This window comes from Scylla paramamosain, chromosome 31 (genome assembly GCF_035594125.1).
Source record: "Scylla paramamosain isolate STU-SP2022 chromosome 31, ASM3559412v1, whole genome shotgun sequence".
Lineage (NCBI taxonomy): Eukaryota > Metazoa > Arthropoda > Malacostraca > Decapoda > Portunidae > Scylla > Scylla paramamosain.
In genome coordinates, this window is record NC_087181.1 from 1,129,585 (window position 1) to 1,157,548 (window position 27,964).

The 27,964-nt window shown below is 39.0% G+C and overlaps 1 protein-coding gene across 2 annotated transcripts; it reads right to left on the reverse strand.

Moving 5' to 3' along the window:
- Positions 1 to 1,691: 1,691 nt before the first annotated feature.
- LOC135116365 (vacuolar protein sorting-associated protein 35-like) lies at positions 1,692 to 27,932 on the reverse strand. Of its 2 annotated transcripts, none has more exons than XM_064033746.1 (16): positions 27,792 to 27,932; positions 25,967 to 26,187; positions 23,515 to 23,638; positions 23,063 to 23,188; positions 22,109 to 22,199; positions 21,481 to 21,675; positions 20,036 to 20,119; positions 18,636 to 18,842; positions 17,519 to 17,667; positions 12,122 to 12,329; positions 9,906 to 10,015; positions 9,503 to 9,671; positions 9,142 to 9,321; positions 8,048 to 8,287; positions 6,641 to 6,784; positions 1,692 to 5,403 (listed from the first exon to the last, which is right to left on the reverse strand). In XM_064033746.1, the coding sequence occupies exons 2-16, from the start codon at positions 26,151 to 26,153 to the stop codon at positions 5,224 to 5,226; spliced, it is 2,394 nt and encodes a 797-aa protein (XP_063889816.1). In that variant the 5' UTR covers positions 26,154 to 26,187; positions 27,792 to 27,932; the 3' UTR covers positions 1,692 to 5,223. The 2 variants fall into 2 exon arrangements, with proteins under 2 accessions (XP_063889816.1, XP_063889817.1); XM_064033747.1 differs by lacking the exon at positions 27,792 to 27,932 and adding an exon at positions 27,205 to 27,489.
- Positions 27,933 to 27,964: the final 32 nt, after the last annotated feature.

The window sequence follows — 27,964 nt, forward strand, 5'->3', positions numbered from 1 at the left end:
GTGGCGGCAGCGACAACAGCAGCAGCAGCAGATACAGGAGGATGGGCCGGTGCTGAGGGGCACTCTGGATCATCGCCGGAAAGTTGCATCGCTGACAGTGCTTCATAAGGCGCAGATCCAGAATGTTTCTCACCTAGCAGACCTGAGGGCTACCTGGAGGAGATCTGAGGGCAATACGAGAACGGTATTGAGCAACGATCTCCTCTTGGAGGTGCCAGGGTCTCGTTCCAGCACCCACCAACGGGCCTTCTCCTCCGCCACTGTAGTGTGGTGGAACACCCTCACGGCTGTGGTGGACGTACGACGTCTGTCCACACAGCAGATGAAAGTGTCCACACACAAGTGGTTATACCTTCAGACTCTCAATCCTCCATAAGAAAAACACAAAAATATGGTTGTGTCTGACCTCCGGTGAACTTGGCATATAGATGCACATGACCTCTATTGTAAGTACTATATGTATATAACCATATCATTTTCTAGTTTATTAATCTATTTATTTGCTTATTGTTTGTACATTGATTTAATCAGTGGTTGCATACATGTGCCTATGCATCTTAGCAAAATATTGATATTTATTATACCACACACAGTAATGCTTTAAAATAGTTATACACGACAAAGATAACTTTAGCAGAGGCCACAATGAACATGTGTGTTTAATAGTTTAAATAAAAAAAATAGAGAGAGAGAGAGAGACGCACAATGGCCAGCTATTTCTCACACCCTCAAAGATAAGCCGTGTCTGCTGTCGTTCACATGAAGCAATCATTCTACCCATAGTCCAATTTTATTTAAAAAAAAAAAATGCACCTAAATTTGAATACCTAACATTTGCTCCAATAATCCATATCTGCTGTAATACTTCAGTTTCCAATATTCTAATTCATGATATACTTTTAGATTTTAGATTTTTGCTTTTTAATGATAATGTCTGCCTTTTATCTGCGTGATTGGGAAGCTCATCATTTAGGCTTCTGCAGTTTAATGATTTGAACATTTTTTCTAATGATCATTACTGGATACAAATAGAAATTCAAGGTGAACTAATAAATAAGTTTCTTTTAGCCTTCATCTGTCATTTGTTAAGGTTTGTAGATAAGACATATTGGTATCAAAGTGGCGGTTCCATGTACCCAACAATTCTGGCCTCACCTACCTCTGCTCTTCCTACCCTGACTCCTATGTGACTGACATCAAAATCCTCCATTACTTCATTGCTAATATCAGTTATTATTGGATATTAAAGATAGATAACAAAATGACACCATCTTGTTAGAGTCTCTGGGTGTGCTGATGTGAAGCTGTGAATGGTTACTGCATAACACTGCTGCTGTCCACTACCAAGGTGTCTGTCTTGTTTTGTGTTTCAGCACTTTTTTCTTTCCAACTTTGTTGTCACCTACCCCAATGCTCCCCCTGGCAAATGGATGGATGATGACAAAGGAAGAAGGGCTGTGATACAGAGCACAATGCACACCGTGCATGGGACAGAACAAATATCAGCTCTACTTGGCTCACTCTCCAAGTTAAGCTCATAAACAAAGTTATTAGTAAGCAGAGGTTCTCCTGTACATGTGTGTGGTATGTTTATACTATCTCCTGATCAGACTTGCTGGTAGGCTCCATATATCAATCATTCATGTTCACAGCTCTGGACAGTTTTGCTACAGAAGTAAAAGGTACAATAGTGTAGGTTATAGATATACTTTATTTATAATATATGACTTTGTAAACAAAAATTGGCAACTGTCAAACACCAGAAATCAACAATATGCATCACATGGAGTTCACATTCATAAAAGACAGGAATTGAGCTTAAGTGAAGTTTTAACTTGGTGTCTGTCAACAGCAATCCATCACCTTTCAGCCACAAAATACATCGGTACATTTTATTGTTGCAGCAACATGCAGCCACAACATCCCGTGACTTGATACACCCCATGCTGCAGACAACATACTGCATCCTATACCACAACAAGCTTCCCAACCCTTCCATGTTGGTTGCAACAGATGGCAGTTTTTGTAAAAGCTGACACTAATATTTCTTGCTTATAGCAATGATGTGAATGAATGACAAAATCTGATGAGTATTTTTTTGTTGACAAAAGCATTCGTTTCATCATCATCACAGCAAGTGGAGGTCAGATTTGAAGCTGATGTCAGTTATTACAAAAACTCATAAAGCAGCTTAACATGTTGGCATGGAAAATGTACCAAATGGAATATGCAGCAGCAGCAATCAATACTCATTACAGAATTAACCTTTGCACACAGATCCTACTGAACTGCCACTGTGTGTGTGTGTGTGTGTGTGTGTGTGCATTATCAGGGCAGTTAGCATATATATATATATATATATATATATATATATATATATATATATATATATATATATATATATATATATATATATATATATTTCAATGTAAGAGGGCCATTAGCTAAAAGCAATAAAAAATTAAGAAAAAAAGGTTCTCTCGAGTGTCAGTTTTACACATATGAAACACCCTGATCATTACATGCTACACTTGTACAGATCTTTTCTTAGAAATCATTTACACCAATTTGACTCCAAATTTATCCCAACAGATACTGATTACTTAAAACTAGTGCACTAATGCAGTAAATAATTCTACATTTCAAATTATGTTCTTATTAAAAAAAAAAAATGCAATAACTTACACACAATAACTCATACTACCTCTGTTTTGCTGTCTTTATGGAGCAATGTCATCAGCAACACCAGTGTGAGTAATGAGACTGAAATGGATCTGGTGCTCCCTAGATCTACTCTCTCTACACTTGCTGATGTGGCTGACCCCAACACACTATCTGAGAGAATTCCATGCTGGAAGAGAATACTCTGATCACATTGGCTCTTAATTGAGTTTGGAGTGAATACCAAATACTTGTGGTGGGAGAGAAGACTGAACATACTGATACTATAAACTTCTGATGAGCAGATGGAGCTAGTGAGCCTCATATATAAGTCTAACACACACACATCCTGGGAGGCTTAGTGCTGAAGCAATATTTTATGGGTGTTTCTTGGATTCAAGTATTGAAGGGGCCTTTTCTTACTTTATTCTGAGGTCTGAGCAAGTCTATTATCATCAACACTATATGCCATACACGCTTGGGTTCTGCTGTATCTACTAAAAACGAGCAGCAAATTTTAGGTCACAATCTTAGTATGTGTGGACAATTCAGCAGGAAGTGTTCAAGTGACTGTGGGTGAGATGAAAACCTGTGTTTACACTTGCCACAGTCATTGTTGCCACTTCTTCCGTCACATCAATTATTATTAACAATCTGAATGCACCATCATATCCAGGATTAGCTTATGTACCATAAGAATACATTTTTTAAGCTATCATTTAAAAGAATAACCATAAAATTTTATTTGCTTACTTATACTAACCAAATTACTCAGGTTTTACCCTATAAGTTTTGAAAATGGTGCTCTAACTGTAAAGACACTGCTTAATTCAATGACGCAATTTTTTTCTTCTTGTAACCTACGTGAAAAATATGAATATTTTATGAAAGAGGTGGAGTGATGGTTAGAAGGTAACACCTCGCTGGTGCCTCTTTCAAGCAGGCTGACCAGTCAAAACATGTCAAATGAACTGATTCTCTTATTTGAAAGGAGAACAGGATAAAAGGCCAACTTCAGATCAGATTACGGAAAGTTATGGAAAAATTTGAAGTGGCCCAAACAGATTCAATTATAAGAATTATATGGGTTTAAACTAGAGAAGATTTACTGTATAGTGTTTCATATACTGTGCCAATAGCATGCCCATTCACAGACAAAAAAAATAAACAATAAAAAGATCATTCTCAATATTTTTTTCACTGGGTAGCTGTGTTAGTGGCATCACTGACATCTGTAAGGACTGTGAGTGGTGTTAATGGGGATGACGCTCCACAGAGACAGAAGAGAAGTAATATAAAGTCTTTTTTTTACTTTTGGCTTGTTAGGTATTCTTGTGATGGAACATTTTAATGACTGACTAACAAAATGGTATTCAAGATTAAACATATGGTTCACAATGACAGACTTGCTTATATCTTTATCCATTACACCTCAATGCTAAAAAATTTAAAATCAAATAAATAAACATAAAATGACTGATAAGGTGTATGATACTACTGAATGAGGATGTGAAAATGTGGACAGGATTATTATGATCACACTCTCTTAGTGCCAAGAATGAACTTCCAGACAACCATGATGATGACTGAGGCAAAGATGAAACTTATGGCATCCTCTAGAAAGAAGTAAAAAAACTGAAATTTTTCAGTCAAATTTTTTTTTCCAAGAATTACTGTATCAGACACATAAAACATGAATTAAGGTGGTACGAAGCCAAGAATACACACTGGTTCAGATGAATTGCCTTCAATATATGGCAATCAATTCAGTCACAGTTCTGGTAAGATAATTTTGACCATTTGTGTGAACACAGCAAAATTTCCATTAATCAAGCTTACTGTAAAATAAAGAAGCTGTATTGTAATAGTCATCACTTTGTATACAGCTTATTTATAATCATAACAAATGCATTGCCTAAAAAAGACATTTCAGAGTTCCTGTATGATCCCTACATGAATAATCTGTTCACAGTTTCCCAACACACACATGCCGTTATCACCAGTCCCTAGCACCTGCAGCCTCCTGCTTGCCACACAGACAGACTCCAATGACACCAACAGAGATTCTCTTATCAGATAATTTCACAAAGGTACTGGGCTCAACTACTCAAGGGAGAACAGACAGAATATGTTAGTGACAGCAACCCTGCTGTGTCTGGTCTTTTCATTCAAAACTTCTACCAGCTTCTCCAGCACAATAAGGAAAAACTAAGTTATGATGGTAATTCTTATATGATTCCCTACTCACTAAACTGGTGCAAGCTTTGGAGCAAACAAAATTATGGATGAACTTCATAATCAAACAAACAGCATTGTTTCTCTCCCTCATTCACACATGCACACTTCATTCATATGTACTATGTATTAGTAACATTTAATCAAAACAGCCACCATACATGTCTATGACTAATATTTCTCGATTGATAAAAGTTATAAATTCACCGTCTATAGACAAGATATGGGCAGATGTGTAAGAAAAATGTTATGTGTACCATTCCTCCTAACCCTAAATGGAAAATGGAACTTACTTCTCAGAGCATGCACAGGAATGGGTCCACCTGCTCACAGCTGGAGGCCTTCATAAGTTGGGCCGTCAGAGGGTGGCTCCTGCTGGCGTAGCTGAAGGTGGGTGAGTGTGTTGGTAAGATGACGGGAGATCTGGTCGGTCTCCTCAGTAGTCTCCAGGTTGGCTAGATCCTCCTTCACCTTGCTCACCAGCTGGTTCAGCATTGCCACTGTCACCTGTGTGGATGTGTCCATTTATCTAGTTGTAGTAAAAAAGGCCTGAGCTTAAGTTATATGGCCCTGTCTCTGTATCTATAATTGTCAGTCAAAGCAGACTCAATGCCTCTATCACCTTTTCTACCAATATTTAGATATCTAAAGTCTTTATTGGAAAAGCTATGCTTTTTATATCAAACTTTTTTTTTTAGCTTCTTAAGTATACAGTATCTCTTTGCTCAAGCAATAATAGATCTTTTCTATTTCTTCTAGTCCATTCATCAACTTATAGTACATTGCTATTAGGTCTCCACTTCTCGTGTGTGTGTGTGTGTGTGTGTGTGTGTGTGTGTGTGTGTGTTTGCATGCACATGTGCAGTATCTACATCATTGTCTAAAGCCTGAAGGATTTACACAGTTTACACTTTAGATGGAAGTGGAAGACTGAAAAAATTATATATATATATATATATATATATATATATATATATATATATATATATATATATATATATATATATATATATATATATATATATATATATATATACAGTAAAATCCCTCTCATCCGGCATTCAAGTATCCGGCAGCTTCAAGTATCCAGCACATTTTTCCCTGAGCCTTAAAATCAATAAAAAATCAATGTGTACTCATAAAATTGATTAAAATTCCCGCGCGAGACATACTTTGTCCCCTCGCCACCAGAGCACACTGCTTCACGCTACCCGCGGCCCACTGCACTGTGTTTACTCAGTAACTCAGTCCCGCGTGTGCACTGTTTATCGCCTGACGCCTTCATCATGCCTAAAGTTGTAGAAAAGAGGAAGCGTGTTGTGCTTACACTTAAGTAGCTGATCAGATCAGCTGCTGATTAAGATCAGCTGATCTTTGTTATGGTAAGATGCGTGAGTGTAGGGTGGTGATTGTGGACATAATTTCACTTCTATTCAAGTATCCGGCAATATTCAAGTATCCGGCATGTTGGCGGTCCCGTTGATGCCGGATAAGAGGGATTTTACTGTATATATATATATATCACTAACGGGCAAGATATCAAATAACAAAGTCACAGATCCCAGATAATCACTTGCAAAAAATGTAGGTTCTCCCTTAAATCTGTAAATACATATATTGTTATCAATAAAATAAAAAACTCCCAGCAATCATCAATGCATCAAATGATATTCTTGGTATCTACACTCAACATCCATTCCCCTCTTAAATGTGGAAGTAAAGACAGTTTTGTTTGAAAGTTTACCTGGGAGTTGCCTTTCTCATAGAAGTAGATGTAGTGGTTGAGGAGTTCTACAAAGAGCTGAATCTGGGTAGAGGGATCCATGCACTGGTTGGCAATACGAACGGCTTTCTTCAGGCACTCCAGGACGCGCTTCTCGTCCCGCAACTGAAAAATAACACCTTGGTAATCATGCTTGCCATGAGCTGACAACACCAATACAATGGTGAGGCTTTGTCAGTTGTATGAGCTGGCTGTGTGAAACAAAGATGAAAGAAGAGGATGAATCTGACACTGGAGGATTGTATGGAAAGAGGTTAGGGACTGAGAAAGGAAGAGTGAGAAGAGTGGCCTTGTGGAGGAACCCAAAAGTGCAGCAGGGTGTACAGAAATGGATGATTTTATCAAGACTGATAAAGGTGAGAGTGAAATTCATATCAGGAATCAGTGTTAGGGAATATATGTATGCATGACAATGAGAGGGATGAAGAGAAAAAAGAAACATTCTGAAACTGTGTAAACAAGTATTAGCAGAGTTCTGGACCAAATGTTAACATATGTAATAATGTAGGGGAATCTGAATGCTAAAGTTAGGAATGTAATCACTGAAGATGTAGTTGATTAGCATGATGTGCCAGAAAGAAATGAAAAAAGAGAGAGAAAGGAATCATGATTGGAAACACCTTGTTTATTAAGATGGATACTTAAAAGTATATTTGGTTAAGACAAAGAGATGAAAAGATTGTTGATGAAGTGATGATGGATTGTGTGACTACTTGTGTCCCACAAAGAAGGGAAGTGAATGGAGTGGAAAAGAAGGTGCTTGTAGATGAAATGTGGTTGCAAAGGAAGGAGAAATACCAAGATAAAGGAGGAAGAAAGAAGCAAAAAGACTTAGCATGTTGATGAGAGATGGGACAGGAGGCTGACAAAAAATGTTCTGGTAAAATAAGAAAATGTTCTGGAAGGAGATGAGATAGGATGTGAAAAGGAAAGAAGAATGTGTGACAGTAGAGGTTTCCACTTATACCACTCTTCTAGACAGGATGAAATCAAAAGCATTTTGTCTTATGAACTGCTCTCCTCTAACTGACTGTCTTCAGCTTTTCTCTCATCATTGGTAGTGCATCTCTTGCCATCTTCTACCACTATTTTCACAGTAACTGTTCTGATTTTATAAACTGCATGTCTCCCCTCCTCCCACAGCCTTGCTGCACAAAATTTTTTACTTTATACATGTTTTCAAAGAAATCAGAGTTAGAACTTAAAGGGTATGCAATTTTTGTCCCTTGGCCTAAGGTCAGATACTTTCAACAGACTTCATAGATAAGTCAGATACTTTTAACACACCTTTTAGATAAACTGTCAGAGAATATAAATACATAACTCATCTATTCTTCCACTTTAAAACTGCCACACCAGACAACATACCTCTTCCTTGTTGCTGAGTTGTGATCTAGCAGACCAAAAGAGGTGAGAGCAAGTGGTTACGCCTCGTGCCTGGTCTGGCTTCTTGAGCAGCTTGGAAGCAGCCAGGGCACACTGAGTCCTTAGAGGCTCATGGTTCTCTTCACTGAAGCAAGTTGTCTGCTGGAAGGTGCCCATGATGAGGGTCATGGCTGCTAACTGGGCCTTACTGTCACTAATCTCATCCTCATACAAAGAGAAGGCCTGTCAGGGAGAAAAATGAACACTCAATGCATGGTTCTCACAGTCATCAATAGAAAACTTCACAAAACAAATATCAAAATATAAATAAATAAATAAAAACTAATGCAAAACTGTCACACAAAGTTATAGCACAAATACAAATAAGAAACACAGTGACAAATGGTTACATTGCCTGAACTCAAGACATCCTAACTTCAAAATAAATCCACTGAGAAGAATGAGCCAATCTTTAATTAAAAAGAAGTTAATTTATCTTTGTAAACTCAAAGGTTAATAAAGTCATGTAAATTAGTTTTTAGAGGCATCTTTTTGAAAGGAGAGCAGTGATGAGTGAAGACAGCAAGTGTTGAGTGAGAGTAGGGAAAGCAGCTCAGTGCCACCACAACTCACCTTCACTCACCACTGTTCTTCCCCTGCTAAGGTCAACATCACAACCACCCACTTTGGTATAGTTTCAAAAGTATCAAATCTCACAAATCCTTAGCCAGTTTTAGGAAAATAAATAAATAAAAAAAGTAAATAAAAAATTTACAGCTATGCAACAGATTATTACAGCTGGAAGGAAAAGTTCCTTAATACCTACACACTGATGATTTTGTGCTTGTCTCAGCCAAACATTCCCTCAATCACTCAGTATCAGAGCCAGGTAAGACTTGTAGCAATGAGCTTAGGTTAAATAAATGTTGACTTAAGAAAGAAATCAATGAAAATCAGTTCACAAATAAAACAGATAAGATGGCTCAATAAATAAACATAGTGATAAAATAAGAAATAGTACAAGTAAAAAGAAGCAGTTTTGTGTAGATCAACAAGCTATCAGTACACTCCAATTGTCCTGCTGTTCCAAGACCCACCTGTGACATGAACTCGTAGGCAACTGTCTCATGGTTTTCAAAGTCAATCTTGTCTATAGCGAGAGCACCCTGCAAGAACAATCTGAGAGGCAGCTCAGCATACTCTGCCTTCACCAGTGCAGTAATGGTCTGGTGACAAAACTGGAAGATCTTGTGTACCTTCTTGCTCCACTTGTCATCCTAGGGGACACAACACAACACATCACATTATCACACATGACACTTTGTTTGGGGGGAAAGATGTTATATAAATAGAACTCATTATAATTCTCTCTCTCTCTCTCTCTCTAGTGATCTATATCATTAATGTATTATTATCCATTAAAGTCATGAAAACAGAATACTGTTCATCTCTGCTCACCACATCCCTCTCATTGTGGTACTTGAATGCCAGCTGGTAAGCCTGGAAGACAAGGGGTGGCAGAGTGTACACCACCCTTTTATTGCCTCCTGCAGCCAGGTGCTTGCGGGCCGTAGTCAGGATGAGGTACTGCTGATCACTGCTTGATGACTTGAACAGATGGATGAATCTAGCAAAAGGAGAATGTTTGCCAAGTTCTAATATGTGTGTGTGTGTGTGTGTGTGTGTGTGTGTGTGTGTGTGTGTTTATGAGTGTGTATTCTGGAATCTGAAGGAAGCAAAGTACTGAGTTATGCTGAACACTAGTTATCAATGTCACATTATAAATAGTGATAATGTGCTAACACACAAAGTATTGGAAAAGGAGAGACAACTCAGGAGTGAAAACTGGACCATTTGTTACCTGGCTAGGAGCCCCTGTTCTTCAGCCAGGTCCTCTGGATCTGGCTCCACCAAGGGCTGATCACTCTGGTCACAGATTATTGAGGCCACCATGGACAGCACTGCATCCACCTGGTCAGAGAATAGACAGGACAGTGAGACAGGATGATGACTTGAGATGACCCGGCCTTGGTCATTACTCAAGTAACCCAACACACACACCTCCAATGTTTACTGTATTTCCACTCAATCTTTAATACTCTGATCTATTGACAATCCACTCACCAAACCCAACAAGTGATGAGATACCCAATAGATCACAGAACTTGAAATTTAAGGAAAACTTTTCACACAATGAAGTGTTGCGGCAGACTAACTTTGACTATACCATGAGCACGTGAGCCTCAACAGCAGCTCAACCATAGTTTATTCACTGGAAGCTGAACTGAGTAAACTGCATCAGCCTATGCATATTTTTCAGCTAAATGCCAATTGGTTACAGCTATGCATTCATAACTGCTTGATTTTTTTATTGTTTATTCAGTAATTTCTCTAATATCTGTCCTAATCTGTGCACAGCAAGTTTAGATGTTGCATTTGTCCAGATACTATGCATGTTCAATTAATTTTCATCATTTACTAGACATCATTATGGAAAATGGTATTGTACAGTATTACGTATATGTACACCCAACTCTAAAACATGTCTCTTCTATGACATTTCTGTTGCAAATGCTTATTTATGGAGATTTTTACCTTCTTCCCTCTGTCTTCATCTTACAACTGTCACAATACATGTAATGGCATTTGTCAAGGCCATTTACCATATTTTTTTTGCGTATGTGGGTGTGTTAAGTGAATCCTCATAAAGTAGGGAAACAAATGCCAAATTGTTCATTTCATATGAAAAAACATTATAAAAAATCATTCTGAGCTGTGAAATCAAACATGTGCCCCAGAGAGAGAGAGAGAGAGAGAGAGAGAGAGAGAGAGAGAGAGAGAGAGAGAGAGAGAGAGAGAGAGAGAGAGAGAGAGAGAGAGAGAGAGAGAGAGAGTTTTCACTGAAACTGGGAGAGAAATCTGACATAAGAGCAGTTCTAAATCTATACAGCTTACAATAATACAGAGAGAGAGAGAGAGAGAGAGAGAGGAGAGAGAGAGAGAGAGAGAGAGAGAGAGAGAGAGAGAGAGAGAGAGAGAGAGAGAGAGAGAGGGGGGGGGGGGGGGGGGTGACAGAGCAGCAGAGACATGAACACGACCAAGGATTGGCAGGAACAGGGAAGAGTTATGGTGGTGTAGATGCATGAACAACAATAGCAGATGCAAAAAATACCACTAAGTGAAAAATTACTGAGAATATTTACAGCACATCCACATATAATAAAAATGAACACATACATGCTAGGTATTGTGTGTGCATTTCTATTTACAGCTCACGTCCCTAAACATACTGGTTATTCATGTGGATAAACCACTTGTCTGTCACAACATGAGTCATACCAGCCTGTCAGCAAGAGAGGTAGGGAGAAAGGCCAGTGTCACACTACTATTGGGGCAGCCACACTGTGAAAATATACACTAACAAATGTGAGGTGTCTCACTATGCTGTGGCTGTGATGCTATCATCAAACTGTCAAAACACATACAAAAAAATGAGAGGTGTCTCACTATGCTGCAGCAGTGATGGCACCAACAAAGTGCAAAAACACACACTAACAAACAAGAAGTGTCTCACTATGTGGCACTGTGCTGTAGATGGTGTCCCTCAGTGGAAGATGAAGTGAACCTAAGGTTTGTGTTTTCCCCATCAGGGATTTTGATCCCCAGCCAGGTGAAGGCCTTTCATGGCTAAGATTTATCCTCACCTTCAAATAAATTTCTAAGTGCTTCTATGAATGGCCCAAGGGGGTCATTACAAAGACATCTTGGAGTTTTTCCTACTACAATGGCCATGTTTCTACTCCTTCCATATGGCTCTTCACAACCATCTAGGATGCTTGCCATTCCCATCCTCCAAAGAGGTGATATTACCAGAATGAACTGAAGAAGAAAAGACTTCCTTTTTTATTCCAAACATTCAACTTTCTAAAGCAGTCTGGCTTACTATACCACTTCTGAAATCCATCTGTCTGCCTACTTTGAAGTGCCCTTCAAACTGGACAGCCATCCACAAGGCAAGCCAGCGACCTTCACAAAGCCTTGTCAAGTAATCAGAAGATGACGTTAGGAGCCACTCACCTGCTCCTGGGTGGGTATGTAGGTCTCATTTTCCACTGCATTGGTCACTAGGTATGTGGCAAGCACTTTCCTACCACTGTAGTCAAGCAGAGACAGCAGAGGTGTGAAGTACTGTAGCTTCAGCACAGTCAGCAAGTTGTTATAGTTGTCAGCAGGAAGACGCAGCAGGCGACTCAGCTCCCGGCCTAGCGCTGAACCTGAGTGTATCCTGGAGAAGGAGAATGATATGTGGATGAGAGAATGACTGAGGCAAACAAAGACACATCAATGAGGTGAAGCAATATTCTAATTTTCTTTCCTTCTGTTCATGTTTATATGCTCAAGGTGAAGTTTTCAGTTAAGTTCAGGGATAATCTCATAGTTTAAAGAAAAATCTAAATTTAAATATTTCATATGTTTTAAACAATGAATAGTGATGTTCTTTTAGTAATCCTTGTTATTTAGGTAGTAAAAGATTGGTTACTTTTAGCTGTTTAAATTATTTAAACATTTTGTTTTTTCTTTGAGTATTCAGCATTTCAAGGAGATAAATTTGAAAATAAATCAGAAAACAAGTATTTAGTATTTCATGGAGATAAATTACTGAAGATTTAGCTTAGAAGAGACACTTATTAACACTAAAAAATAAGTATTAGCAAGACTATTCCAAGATTACTACTGAAATCCCAACATATCCAGAGGAAACCTCAATACAGTGCAGGTGTATGCAGCACTAGAGTCAACAAGACCATGTAAGACAAGTCAAGGAAATACAACAATGCTACAAGAAGTATATGGGAAATGCAAGAGGACAATATATGTAGGGAAAAATATAAATTCGCTCTTGGTCATTACACTAAAATAGTAGATATAACAAGGCATCCAGGATAGGTCATGTAACAATGCATCTATCTCATTCTCCAAATCCACGGGTAGGGTGAAATGATGATGCTGTAAACATTTGCAATGATGTAAAAAGGCTAATCAGTAAAGTCTGTTCTTTGAAAAGTGGTATACTCTCTCTCTCTCTCTCTCTCTCTCTCTCTCTCTCTCTCTCTCTCTCTCTCTCTCTCTCTCTCTCTCTCTCTCTCTCTCACATACACACACACAAAAAAAAAAATAGTAATAATAATAATTCATGGGCAAGATAACATAATGCTTATCAGACTTTGGGTGAAAAAGTGATGATGAAGATCTGCAAAGCTTGCTTTCAGAAAATTATGAGGAGATAAAGAAGGTTGACTCTTTCAAGTATTTCAGGAACATACCACTTACACAAATGCATTTGCAAGGAACATAACAACCTTATTGTTTTTTTCATCAAAATATGAAGACCATGTCAATGCCCTCCTCTTCATGTAATGTGGAAAATAATGGTCTTGTGTGTGTGTGTGTGTGTGTGTGTGTGTGTGTGTGTGTGTGTGTGTGTGTGTGTGTGTGTGTGTGTGTGTGTGTGTGTGTGTGTGTGTGTGTGTGTGTGTAATTGTGTATTCGAGTGTTACTACATAATATCACACAAGTACAGTCAGGTCGCTGCTGATGCGAGGCTTTGGTTCTGCTATCAGCCGGCATCAAACACAATTCACAGTAGAGTTTTAATGAAAGCAAGAGCAGAAAATGACTTTGATCCGACGTGGCTGAGACAGGCCCTTCAAAAATCAAAATAAAATATTTCTAGACCACCTACGTATAACATTAATTTTTTTTATGCATATAACTGAAGATAATAAATATGCATGAGTTCATAAGACATCAAAAGGATAATTAATAAAAACCAGTACAGTACACTAACAATCATTAAAAAACATGCCGAGCCACTGTTTACGCACTCAGCTGATAAATGCTCACTGTCGATATCAGTGTGGATGGCAGCAGCTTGCTCCTAAGACAAATTCCACCTGGCACCTGGACCTGAGTCACAAGGATCCACTAAGCAGTGGTTCTTAACCCCTGAGTCACAACCCAAAGTTGGGTCACCAAGGATATGTGCACAGTTTTTTCCCCCAATGCACCTATTCAAAATGTTATCGAAGTATTAATCCTGTGTATAGAGTACCTAAGTCATTAACATCTAAGGCTAAGCAAATCATAGAGACAGACAATTTAACTGCGGTGAAAAAAAACAACCTACATCTACTCTTGCCTTTTAAATCAAATTTTAACCTTAAATAAAAGGGTGTTTATGAAGGTATACAGGTCAATGTGGTCAATTGATCTGCTTGCTAACGATGGCTGGGTATATTTAGAAGAGAGAAAATTGGTACTAAGCAAGGTTTAAGTGTAGATAAATTCAGTAATGGAGAATAATTAGAGCTGCCTTGGCACTTGAGTGATAATGTATGCCATTGGACATACATCCCTAGCTTGTTGGAACATTTCTGAGGCCAGCTGTAGGTGAACAAACCCCAACCATCCTATTCATGGTAGGCCAGGATATGAGCAGCTGTGGTGTGAGGTGACAGCTGCTGTAAAATCATCTAGCTTTGTTTATGGAATAATTAGGTGTCTCACCCAAACCAGCTAATGAAAACCGTTTGTTGTTAATATAACAATGGCATAAATCCCTGTCATCTGTGCCTGCTACAGTCACAACCACTCCAGTATGTTTAGCCACTGTCCTTTTGTGAGACAGTCAGCTATTACCCCAAGGACACCTATCATGGCCATCCCTTTTGAGGTATTTTCAGGAACAGGTGTCACATATAGATTGATAGAAGAGATTTTACTTCCTTTTCCCATTACTTTAGTAGTTTTTTTTTCCTATCACAATAATACAGGAAAGAACATATCTTCTTCCAAAGTATCCAGAGGAAAGGGAGGTTTTAACTTATATGAACAGATCAACCTCAAAACACAAGGTGCTGAATACATGTTTCCATATTTCTCTGAGTTGCAATAATTTATGAAAAGAATATAATGTCTGGACTGGAGATTCAATCTCCATACATTTCTTCTTATGATGACAAGACACAGAGAGGGAAAGGGAGATTCAGTTTCCTTTAACCTATATGTAGATGCCTTGAATCACCTGACACCCTTTGAGGGTGATATCAAACAGAAAAAAGACAAAAAAAAAATTTCTGCCTAAGACAACACTGCCTTATTGAATCCACCAATCAAAGCACACACTAGCTCAACTAATTATATATATATAAGAAAAGGATGGATGACCAACAGTATAAAAAGTGTGGGGAAGAAATGTCCATTAAACTGTTGCTCCCACAAAGGTAGGATAGGAGACATCCAAATCCAATGGCTAATCTAGTTGTCAAGATGTCTTGATATTCCTCTCTTGAACCAGTTCGTGTTGTAGAAGGGAAAACATAAACAGACAGACCTCTAGAGTTTGTCCATGAAAGAGGTGGGTGAAGCCATCAATATAATGCTAACTCTTGTATCACTAAGTCAGACAGAATAGAGGTGAGAGTAAATAGGAAATCTAGTGCAGTGGTTATATGAGGAGAAAAGGCATGCAATTACCAATTTCAGAAGAGCAGTAACCAGGGAAATAATAGTAAATATATTAAGAGATGCAACACTGTGACATGAAATTGGAGATTCAAGACAGTCAGTTATAGGAAGGTAGCCAATACCACCTTGTTTAGTAAAGCCATGTTGAACCTCTTCATATATGAGAGACAGTCCATTCAAACACAAATAACATCTCTATATAGAGTTAACAACTGGAAGGGCGGAAAAAAAATGTAGTGGAAATGATGCAGAACCCCTAACTTCATGGAAAGTATTCCAGCAAGAGCTTAGACATGAAATTGCCAGGAGGGAGACACTTGAATGTCAATAAAGATGGGATAGTTGTCTGAAAAGTTGTGTTGAGTGGATATAAGAAGGAATTGGATTTTTGAGGCACTTGAAAACATACAGTTTGCCTTGCCCCATTCTGAAATTACAAAAGATCATAAGTTAAGAGTTCTGTAGCTTCTCTTCATGACCTACTTAATTCTTAATGAGTTGGTTGTTTGACAACTGATGGTGATAGTTATCAGCATGAGTGAATAGGTCATGAAATTTGGCTGTAAAGATAATTTAGGAACAACAGAAATTGAGTGATTGGACAAAGTCCTTTGGAACACCACAATTTATAGGTTTAGGAGCACAGTGGCTGTCTACCACTGTTGCAATAGAACAGTCAGATAGAAAACAGATAAAGCTGCAGAGAGATGAATAAAGGTTGCATGAGAGAAGTTTACAATTATTAAAGATTTATGATTAAAAGATAAAGATGCAGAGAGATGAAAAAAGGTTGTATGAGGGAAGTTTACAATTTCTAAAGACAGACTGCTAAAGCTATTGATTTGTCAAAGACATAGGTAACTCCTCCAACTCAAGGATTGTCCTTTACAGGATCCATACTGACCATGAAAAGAGAAAATTATGGGTAGATACACTTAAGAATCTTCCTCTTAAGGAGAATCAAAAGTTTTAAAAAGTTGTGAAATAAGAGCAAAGTCTAGTTTGAAGGATTAGAGCAGCTATCCAACTTGTGAACAAGTTGAATGTAGACAAACTTTCACCAAGAAGGAAAGGCTGAAATTGATAAACAAAGTGCAAAGAGTTTGAGTAGACAAGGAGTGAGCACAGAAGCAGTTTCAGTGAATGACAGAAAGGAATCCCACAGTGGCAGTGGTGTCACTGATTAAATAAAGGAAGGAAAGATAATTAAAGAAATTACTTGACACATTTTTTTCTCTGGATGCCAAAAGTCATGAGCAGTAGATTTGGTAAATTTTGAAATTTCTTATCAATGCTACTTTGAGTATACAACGAGAGTGACTAAGAACACACAAGATGTCTATGTATGCACAACAGGATATAACTTGTGAATGACAGAGTATTACTGTTACTGTTATCATGCACATGGAGGAACCTCTCTTTCCCTCTTACCCCTGCATCATCCTTGTGGACAGCAAAGGCCAAGGCAATGTGAGAATTATACGGGAAAATGACATGGAGTTATGCACTAATACCATGAATCTCCCTATGACGTGAAACAATAATAACACGTCGGTGCTTGTTCTAACCCAGGAGCACCATTGGATTAATATTAAAAGCTACCTATTCTTTTCAACTCTCCAGTTCGACTCCACTAATTCACTTCTTCAGGCCAACAGTACTGATGAATGCTGCACATGACTCACTGCCTCACATCTTACCCTTCCCTACATAACAGGAGTTTGCAGGGATTTCCACAATTCAAACCTTTCTTACAATTACATGCTGGTGTAAAAAAGCAGTCATGGATTTACAAATACAATGGGAAAATTATGGTTGTAGTTTTTCACTCCTTTTCCATATTAGGCAGCAAAAGTTTTCTAGTAATGTAAAGAAGACAAAAGAAGAAACACTATAACAATTAGCACCAACACAGCATAAAAAATATCACTACTACAAATCACTTACTTTTCAATGTTGAGTTTCTGGAAGACTTCAAGTGTGTTTTCCAGAACCTTGTCCACGTAATTAATCTGATCTGGGTAACACTTCTGTGCCAGGTTAACGAGGGACACCTGCAAGCTCACCATGTCCTCCATTGGCATGTCTGGCCGAGACTGCGCACCACAACACAAGATCAAACATTAAGTGATCCAAGTATACAGAAAAGCCAGAAAAGAAGATAACAAGAAGAAAAAAAAGGCTAAGGATAGAAGAAATATGCTCAACAGCTACACAGCATCTTAAATAAAAAAGCCTATAAGAGAGAGAGAGAGAGAGAGAGAGAGAGAGAGAGAGAGAGAGAGAGAGAGAGAGAGAGAGAGAGAGAGAGAGAGAGAGAGAGAGAGAGAGAGAGAGAGAGAGAGAATATCTTATAGTAAGAAATTTATAAAAAAAAAAGGGGGAGGGGGTAATATACATAGAAAGGCAAAGACTACTGTATAAAAATTACAGCTCATATTATCACATGTGTTCACATGTTACATTCTGTATCTATGAGCATGTCACTGAAAAACAGAAAATAAATTAAATAATTGATTTATAGAAAAAAAATAATGATCAAGTTGCCAAAAATCATGGTTATCTGGGATGTGTATGAAGAGCAGTCTTTAATTACATTTCTTCCACACCATATCTGTACGGGTATCACCTTCTAGATGACCATCAGGGATGATGCTCAGATACCTGCACTGGCTCACTCTTTCTACAAGTTTGTCTTCTATCTTCACATGATCTAAAACTTTGGGTTTTTTCTAAAGTCTACTATTACTTCCTTAGTTTCCGTTACATTCAATATAGATTTTTTGTTTTACACCACTCAACAAAGTAGCTGACCTAAGCAACATAATTCCTAAGATCAATATTTACAATTTCTCTTAAGATTACAGTATCATCAGCAGATTTCAAGACAGTCTAACTGCTAAAATAAATCCTAGAGTCATCTGTAAACAAAGTGAATACAATCAGGAACAAGACAAAAGCATGAGGTGCACCTGCATCAGTAAACAATATATTTGATTTCACATTATGTATTAAGTTTGTATAGTAGTCTCTGATAAAAACCTGAAATATCACTCCATCTCACCTTGATGACTTGGGACACCTGCTCAGAGAATATTTCAAAGAGCTTGATGTCCTCAGGGATGCCGCTGCCATCCTCACGGTGGGCAAAGTTGGCGAGGCGATCAATGAGGGAGATAATGATGTTCTTGACATTGACTTCTGAGTGCAGCTCTGCACAGGCCTTAAGGAAAGCACTGAGGGTCTGCAGGTGGAACTCATCAGGGAACACCTGTACAGGAGGAAAAGATTATTTAGCTTACTCATTAATTTGTCAACCATGTGTTCATTTGTCATTCAGATGCAGTTTTTATTTCTAATGTTAAAATTTGAGGTCACCGCAATATGAAAGAATATAACTGTGAATTAATTACTACATACAAATCAATTTACCTATGTTATCAGTATATTCTATCATATATGAAAGCTTAATGTGCAATAGATTGTATTCTCTTATCAATAAGCATAAACTGCTGCATAAGTCTGGATTCAGAAGTAGATACGGAACAAATGTAGCACCAGTTACATCAATATCAAATTATTCTGGCATCAAAGAAATGTGAATCTGCACTAAGAATCTTTAGAATTTGGTAAAGCTTTCAACAACATGAACTATTCATATTCAATTTTACTATGGAAATTATATAAGAGAAGAATTAAGGATGTTGCACATGACTATATTACAATTTTTTATGAAGGTGTACATTCCTCACTCTTTCTCTCACCCTACCTTCCAAACCCTGGATTAACTCAGCTTGTTCTAGTGCTATACATGACAGAGAGGCATTCCACAAATAGTACTTCAGCTTTCCATCAACTGAATCTCATGCAGTTTATATCTTGGCCCAGAATCATGCCAAGATTGTTCTCAAACTAGCCAAAAGCTTCAGTAATAGAAAATGTAAAAATCTTTCTCCTCTTCTGAATTGTAACTGACTATTTTCAGCCTCTCTCTCCACTGCAATGTTGCATCTCGTACTATTTTTTACCGATATTTTCAGGCTAACTGCTCTTCTGATCTTGCTAACTGCATGCCTCTCCTACTCCCAGGGCCTCAATGCACAGGACTTTCTACTTTCTCTCACCCATATTGTGTCCACCTCTCTAATGCAAGAGTTAACATATATTCTCAATATTTTATCCCTTTTCTGGTAAACATTAGAACTCCCTCTTTGTTTCTTTAATTCCCTTTCCTATGATTTGAACTCTTTTAAGAGGGAGATTTGAAGACACTTATCCTACAATTCTGGATAATCCTTCTGGCTTTCTCTTTGAGGACTGGCATCTTAATGGGGCTTTTTTTTTCTTTTTTGTTGCCCTAGACCAGTGTCCCTCTTATATTAAAACCTAATAATTACAAGTTTTTTCTCAGTGATTTAATGACTTGGGCGAAAGGTCATTAATCAGTGTGAGTTCCCTTCCTACCTGAATGATGCACTCCATCAGATACTCCTGGGACAGAGGATCACGGCAGCTCACAGCCTGCTCCAGGATGCCCGGAAGAACCATCTGAGTGGGAGACAAAGGTAATTCAGTTTATCAATCAAAGAAGTCTGAGTACAGGAAGCTCCATCTATAAACACCATCAAGCAATGGATGTAGGAATACTTTTATACAACAACTTAACATTCACACTGTGAACATGAAACAAATTCATTTTAAAATTCCCTATACTCTTCAAAATCAAGCAATCACTTAAAATTCTCTGTTCACCTATTTCCTTCTATCCTCTGCTTTCATTCTACCCTTTCTCTGACATTACCTTTCACTTCCTTGTCATGTTTTTTTTTTTTTTTTTTTTCAAAAGATCTTATTCACCTGAAAATGTTTTGTCAGCCTCCTACTCCATCCTTCACTTCTGGATCATGTGGATTCTTTTCCCTTCATTTCCTTTCTCTTTATACCTGTCATACAACATCTCATCCTTCCTCAGCTGCCACACTTCATATGCATGCCTCTTTCTGAGTAAAGCCATCACAAAGGCAAAACAAAGTAATCAGTAGGGTGTAAACTCTCTCTCTCTCTCTCTCTCTCTCTCTCTCTCTCTCTCTCTCTCTCTCTCTCTCTCTCTCTCTCTCTCTCTCTCTCTCTCTCTCTCTCACACGCACACACACACACACACACCCCCAGCCACCAAGAATGGAGTGAATACAAGAGTTATGTACTCAAACATGAACACCAACACTTCAAATTCCCATATGAATATAAATATGCTGAAATACTGTTAATTCAGATATAAATACAAATACTTCTTGAACATAGTCCCAAATGTATTCATGAATATCATTGCTGAAAGTAGATTCTTTATTAATGACTTACTGTTGGTGATAGCAATAAAGGATGAGGAGAAACGCCACAAACTGTTATATAACAAAACTAATGAAGTCAAACTGTGCGTGCACTGCAGGACCAAAAGGTTTCAAGGTTACCAACAGATGCTATTTTTTTAAAGACAAATTATGTGGGATTTTCAAGACAATGTGCTTGAGCAGACATACCTCCAGATAATGTAATAATTTTAACATTGTTGTTCCTGATGTGGATATGTACTGTTGCAAGCCACCTTGGAGGTGCCACTGATGATCTGCATGTCATTTAGATGAAAATTATAAAAGCTCAAGAAATAAGACACATCAGTTATCCATACACAGGTCAGACACACTTTCTGCAGGGCTATCATTTCCCTCGTCTTCTTGATGATGTAATTATGAAGTCAATAATGTAGACTAAATTTATCAGACAACTTAATCATGGGTACAATTTTCTGCCTGAAGCCAAGACAACAAATTTAGGTTCTGAATCCCGGCTTCGTACGCACACACACACACACACACACACACACACACACACACACACACACACTCACTGACCTTCTTGTAGCGCTGGACATCAACAAACTCAAGCTGGGAAAGACGGACCAGGTTGGTGCCCACAAGTATCCTCAACTCTTGCCGCTCCTTTTCTCTTTTCTCCTTCTCCCGAGAGTGTCCCTGGTGCTGCATTCTGACCCAGAGCTTATTCATCTCAGCAAAGTTCATCAGAATGAAGTCCACACTGTCTGAAATCTTTGTGAAAGAGAGAGGAAGAGAGGGATGATGAAACACTGAGAAATATTGACTTTGTGAAGAATAAATTAGGATATTAATTACTAAGTAAGCGAATGATCTGAGAGAGAGAGAGAGAGAGAGAGAGAGAGAGAGAGAGAGAGAGAGAGAGAGAGAGAGAGAGAGAGAGAGAGAGAGAGAGAGAGAGAGAGAGAGAGAGAGAGAGAGACGGCAGCACATGAATAGTTATGTAGTGGCCTGTACTGGTATATGGGTAGGGTACTGAAAGTGTGAGACATGAAGCTAAGGGGATTTGCAGTCAGCAGCATTTAACATTTCTTCCCTAATTGAAATTTCTCAAAACTGGGGTACACCTTATATGCTGGAAAATATAGTATATGCATTGGAACACACACATACACACACACACACACACACACAGACACATGCTTACCGTTCCTGTGGGATGGTCTTCTTGAGTGGAGGCTGGTGACGGATCATCCACGTCTGGCAGAATGTTGCGGCTGCACTGCAATAAATAGTTCCTGGTGGCGGAGAGAACATTCAATTATTCCCACAAACAATGACCAACAGACCAGAATAAAAGTAATGGCAAAACAGTGAGATACCCTTCAGTCCTCTAAGGCAGAACAGCAGTCAGTTACTGCAAAAGGTTAAGTAACTGATACAACTTTCGTATAGGTAAATACACAAATCATATATACCAGTGTATAAGTTGACATTTGAAGCCTTAAAATAGCTCTCCATAACAAGGGATCGACTTGTATGTCAAATACAAAGTGTGAACCCTTACTTTTGAGGGGTAAACAAGTGAAACTGCCCACCTAACACTTGCTGTCCATCATTCGCCATAACTTGCAGTCCACCACAAATATTTCCTACTAAAATTCATGTCTATAAATTCTAATGATGAAATTATAACAGCATTAATGACTTAACTCATAGAGTTAAGTAAAAACCTGCCATTCACATCAGTTGACGCATCCTCACACTCACTGCACACCATTTACTGTAATGTCTGCAGCCCACCATATTCATTTCCTACTGGAACTCATGTTTGGTAAATCTATTTACCATAGAGACTAGGGTATAGCATCACACATACTCCATTACGGCAGTAGAAAACACAACCCAGCAACCCCGCCATTCACAACACCCGGTCAACGTGCCAGTGGTGCCACCTGCCAATTACTCTCTCCTATAACAGGCTGCATGTCCTTAGATAATGTGGTAAGTGTGAAGAGCCACTGCATGTTCATGAAAACACAATCCATGCCCCATTGTAGTAGTACATGTTGTCAAGTGAAATACAGAACCTGAAATGTTGATGATGAATCCTGTGGTGGTGCACAAATCAACACAGGAGATGGAGTGAGCACATACTGACCTGAGGAAGAGTCCCCTTAGTGGGTGCTGCACGCCACGACACATCTCCACCAGGTCCTTCAGGATGTCCCGTTTGCAGGTCTCATTTGTTTTGATGTAAACAAGACCCACTGTTATCAGCAAGTACCTGTGTGATAGTGCATTAGTTATGGTGCCTGTGCTGGGAGTGGAATAAATTATGAAACTGATCTATAGCTACTGTATATGTGTGTGTGTGTGTGTGTGTGTGTGTGTGTGTGTGTGTGTGTGTGTGTGTGTGTGTGTGTGTGTGTGTGTGTGTGTGTGTGTATATATATATATATATATATATATATATATATATATATATATATATATATATATATATATATATATATATATATATATATATATATATATATATATATATATATATATATATATATATATATCCACTGTATAATGAAAAACAAAGGCAGTTCTCCAAATACTCACAGTCTTGGTACAATGTTCCCGGCATACTGCACTAGTTCATACAGATCTGCCACACGCTGACCCTTCTGGAACTCATCAACAAGATACATCTCCAGGTGACGCAGCTCATCACAAATACACATGTCTAAGATGCGTGTTAAGGAAAGTACACATTTACATACATATACCAAGCCTGTCTTTCTCAAAAAGGGAAGGAGCTAAGACAAGGTACACAATTTTCACATCCAAACCTGTTCACACCACTCTTAGCCCCTTGGCCTCTGACAGTGAAGAGAAAGTACTCCTGCCCTCACTTTATAGGGATCAGCTGCACAGCTGGGACAGTTTGGTCAGGAACAAGGCTCCTTCACAGCAAGTACTCTCCCCTACCACAACTGACTGACCCACACCCGTGTGAGACTGTCGGTGTGTGGCACCTCCCTCAGTTGCATCATTTGTCATGCCCTCACAACTGCTCTCCCTTCGCTTCTGTCATGCACAATCATTCTACCGTGCTGCACTGTCAGTCCTCTTCCCTTTAAGACCTCCTTTACCCTATCTACCCACCCCTTATATAGCCTATCTTGCTATTTCACACCTCTCACACTTGATCTTGCTCTCTTCTTCACCAGCCAATCATTATCATCATCCATTCTCTCAAGCCAAACCATCTCAGCACACATTGTTTTGCCCATTCTGCCAAGTCTCTTGCTACACCTGTTCTTCTTACTTCTTCATTTCTGATTTAGTCCTTCTGAGTTACTCCACACAAACTCCCTAGACATCTGATCTCCATTACATTCAATCTCTTCTTGCCTGCTACTCCCATACTCCAAGTCTCAGCATCATACAGTGCAGTAAGCACAACTATCCCTTCATAAAATATTCTCTTTACACTCATTCCAAGTGCTCTACTTTTGGTGTATTCATATCTCCTAACATTTCTCATGCTTCCTTCATCCTAGCTCTAACCTCTGTCTCTACTCCTCCATCCACTGCTATTGTAGATCTAAGACATCTGAAACAGTCTACCTCCTCCAGCTCCTCACCATTCAGCCTTACATTCATCCCACCACCTGCCTCCATGGTCCACATCATTACCTTAATCTTTCCTACATTAATCTTCAGTTTCGTTCTAATACACTTTCCTACACTCCTACACAAACTCCTCTACCAGCCTAGTTAACTTCTCTCTATCTGTCACCAATGCTGTGTCATCTAAAAGTGGCAATTGATTTACACTTCATTCTTCACCCCCTGCTGTTATTAGACCACCCCACCAATTCTCTAACTAATACTGTAGCATAAACTTCTCTCACCACACCATTCATATAGATGTTATACAGCCACTGTGACATTAAGCATCCCTGACATAACCCCACCTTGACCGGAAGCCATTCATTTGTACTGTTTTTTTACCATTACACAAGCTCTACTATTCTGATAAAAAAATTTTCACCCATCTTAACAACCTATCACTTACACCATACAAGTTCAAGACATCCTCACATTCCTTCCCTATCAATTCTGTCATGTGCCTTCTCTAAATCCATAAAAGACCACAGTACTTCTTTCCCTCTTGCTAAATACTTTTCACAAATCAGTCTTACTCCAAACACTTGATCTACACAGACCCTCCCTCTCCTGAAGCCTCCTTGTACATTACATACTACTCCATCTGTCCTTTCTCTGATTCCCTTTACCAATACCTTACCATACACCTTCCCCACCACATTCAATATACTGATACTTCTGTAATTACAATACTCATGCCTGTCCCCTTTTCCTTCATACAGTGGGACTACACAAGCACCTGCCCATTCCAATGGCACTGTGCCAGTCAGAAAATACACACTTCCCTCCCTGCCTTCAGTGCCTTGTCTTTTTATTGGGTGTTAATTATAGAAGAAAAGTTCACAAGCCCCCTCGCTCCATCCTTTTCTGTCGCCTCTTACGACGAGCGGGATTCTTACTCCTCCACCACAGGAAATTTACTTTGCCACATTTCTATTCTTGTGGCATAAAAGGAAAGTTATACTCCTACAATCTTTTCTGTTTTGGAGTGAGTTCACCAGGTTAGTTTCACCAAGTTAGTTTATCTATTACCGTGTGTATTTCCTTGTGACATATAGGAAAAGTTCCAAGTACTCACACTATCCCAGCTTTATATTTACTGTTATCCAGTTTGGTATTTAATTCATGCATAGTCCCTCCATGGACCATTCCTGTATATAAGTTGTTGTACATTCCTATGGTTCTATCTGAGGTACATTTCTACCTGCTTGTCTGTCTCACTGGATCAGTTACATTAAGAACTGACGTCAATCTCTTTGGTTACTTTTTTGCACCTGCTTCTGAGAATGTGTGTGTGTGTGTGTGTGTGTGTGTGTGTGTGTGTGTGTGTGTGTGTGTGTGTGTGTGTGTGTGTGTGTGTGTGTGTGTCTCCCTTCCCTGCATCAGGACAAAAGGATACAGAGCTCATAGTAGGTCTTAGGGGAGAGCAGAGAGGTCCTAAGCTCCCCCAGCATGTTAGAGGCATGCTTGAGGCCATCCATCAGCCGTCCCTTGTCCAGGCACCGCTTCATCTGGAATGCCTGGCCTCGCACTGCTCCCATTGCCTCATCCAGTAACTTGTCCTGATCATCCATTGGTGAAACCATCTTTGGTTGAGCAATTGTTGCTTCTTCTTCACTCCTGAAATTGTTTAATTATTTAAATTAAAATTATTTGATTAGAACTAAAATTATTAATTTTAACTACCATCAATAATGTTTTTGCTGGAAATTATATATTTGCGACACTACTGAATGGAAGGGAGCACATGGACAGAGAAGACCTACTGTTACTGGACACAAGAGAAGCAAGAGGACATGGCAAAAGGCTGATGAAAGATCACCACTGGAGAGACATCAAGAAGTACACCTTTCCACTAAGAATAGTTGATCTCTGGAATGAACTTGATAAAGATGTAGTCCATGCAAAGTCAATTCACAATTTTAAGGCTAAAATTTATATCAACAGATACAGAGACGAGACAACATAAACATAGCTCATAGTAAATGCAACAAGGTAAATACACACACACACACACACACACACACACACACACACACACACACACACACACACACACACACATAGCACATAAATTGGCAAGGCAATATAACATTCAATTAAAAAGAAAATGTCCAAAAAAGGCTATTTTTACAAAGTTTTTGCATGCTGACACCACACTGACAAAACCTGGTCAAACCAGACCAAACTCATCATAACCTATACTGTAATATTAAGCATTCCCTTCAAACATAATGGAGAAGGGTTATTATAACCAATACCTGATCCATTTCTTAAATGTGATCCACAAGTGAAATCCAACATAAACATCTGCCTAATTACTTACATTATCTCACCTGTCAATTACATAATTCTTAGACCACAATAAGGTTGGGAAGGTCATCCATATAACATCAGCAGTTTTTTCTCTTCCACCCAAAGTAACTAACTTCCCAGCAGGTCTCTTAGCTCATAAATCATAACGGAAAAGAAAATGGAAAATTGGAGTTCTATCTGAAACTGCAATTCTGTCTTATCATGAAAGCAAATCAAGTCAGTTAATTTCAAGATAACTATTATTCCTGATTTCTGTGTGCTTGGAATATCACGACTTTCTTGGAAGATTTACCTAATGATGGAGAAGCCGTGGACACTCACCAGTTAATGTTAATTCCTCCTAGCTAATTTGCAACTTGTCCCCTGTGTTGCCTGTGACTGTCAGGAGTATGGCGTGTCGGCGGGGACACGGGTGAACTATCTGTGGCTCGTGGGATGTCTGTCACTTCCAACACAGCATTCACAATCTGCTGCAGATGATGCACTCACCACCTCTTTAAATTCATATTCTATTTTTGTTATTGTTTATATCACTGCGGGCTGGTGCATCAGCAGTGTGGCCTCCTGTGACTTGCCCAGTGCCAGGTTCAGGCAGCCCATTTCAGACTGAAGAGGACATTAAAAACGTTATCCTGCCCATGGTAATCAACACCACTCTTTACCGTTACTCCGAGGTCTGTGTGTCACCACCATCGCCATAATACGCAATGAGCTGCAAGCCTGCTAGGTGAGGTAGGTGAGGAAAGAAACCGTGACAGCAATTGGAAGAAAAAAAAATTTAGCCAGACTACGGGTGTGCTTCTGTAAATTTCCCCAAATATCTACACTTGTTGTTATGGAATGGCATGCAGAGGTGAAGGAAGACAGCCAGGAAGTGTTTGGCAGTGTGGTGAGGCAGCAACACTCGCCTTTATCAGCAGCACAGGTGGGCGGCGCGGCGGGGCGGAGGGCGTCACGACAGTCAGCTGAGTGCTGCTGTTTACCTCTGCTGCTGGGCCTCGGGCTGGGTCTCGGTCTGGTCTGGGTCTTGGTCTGGGTCAAACAAGCTATATCTCTTTCCTCGAACTGGGAAAATTATATA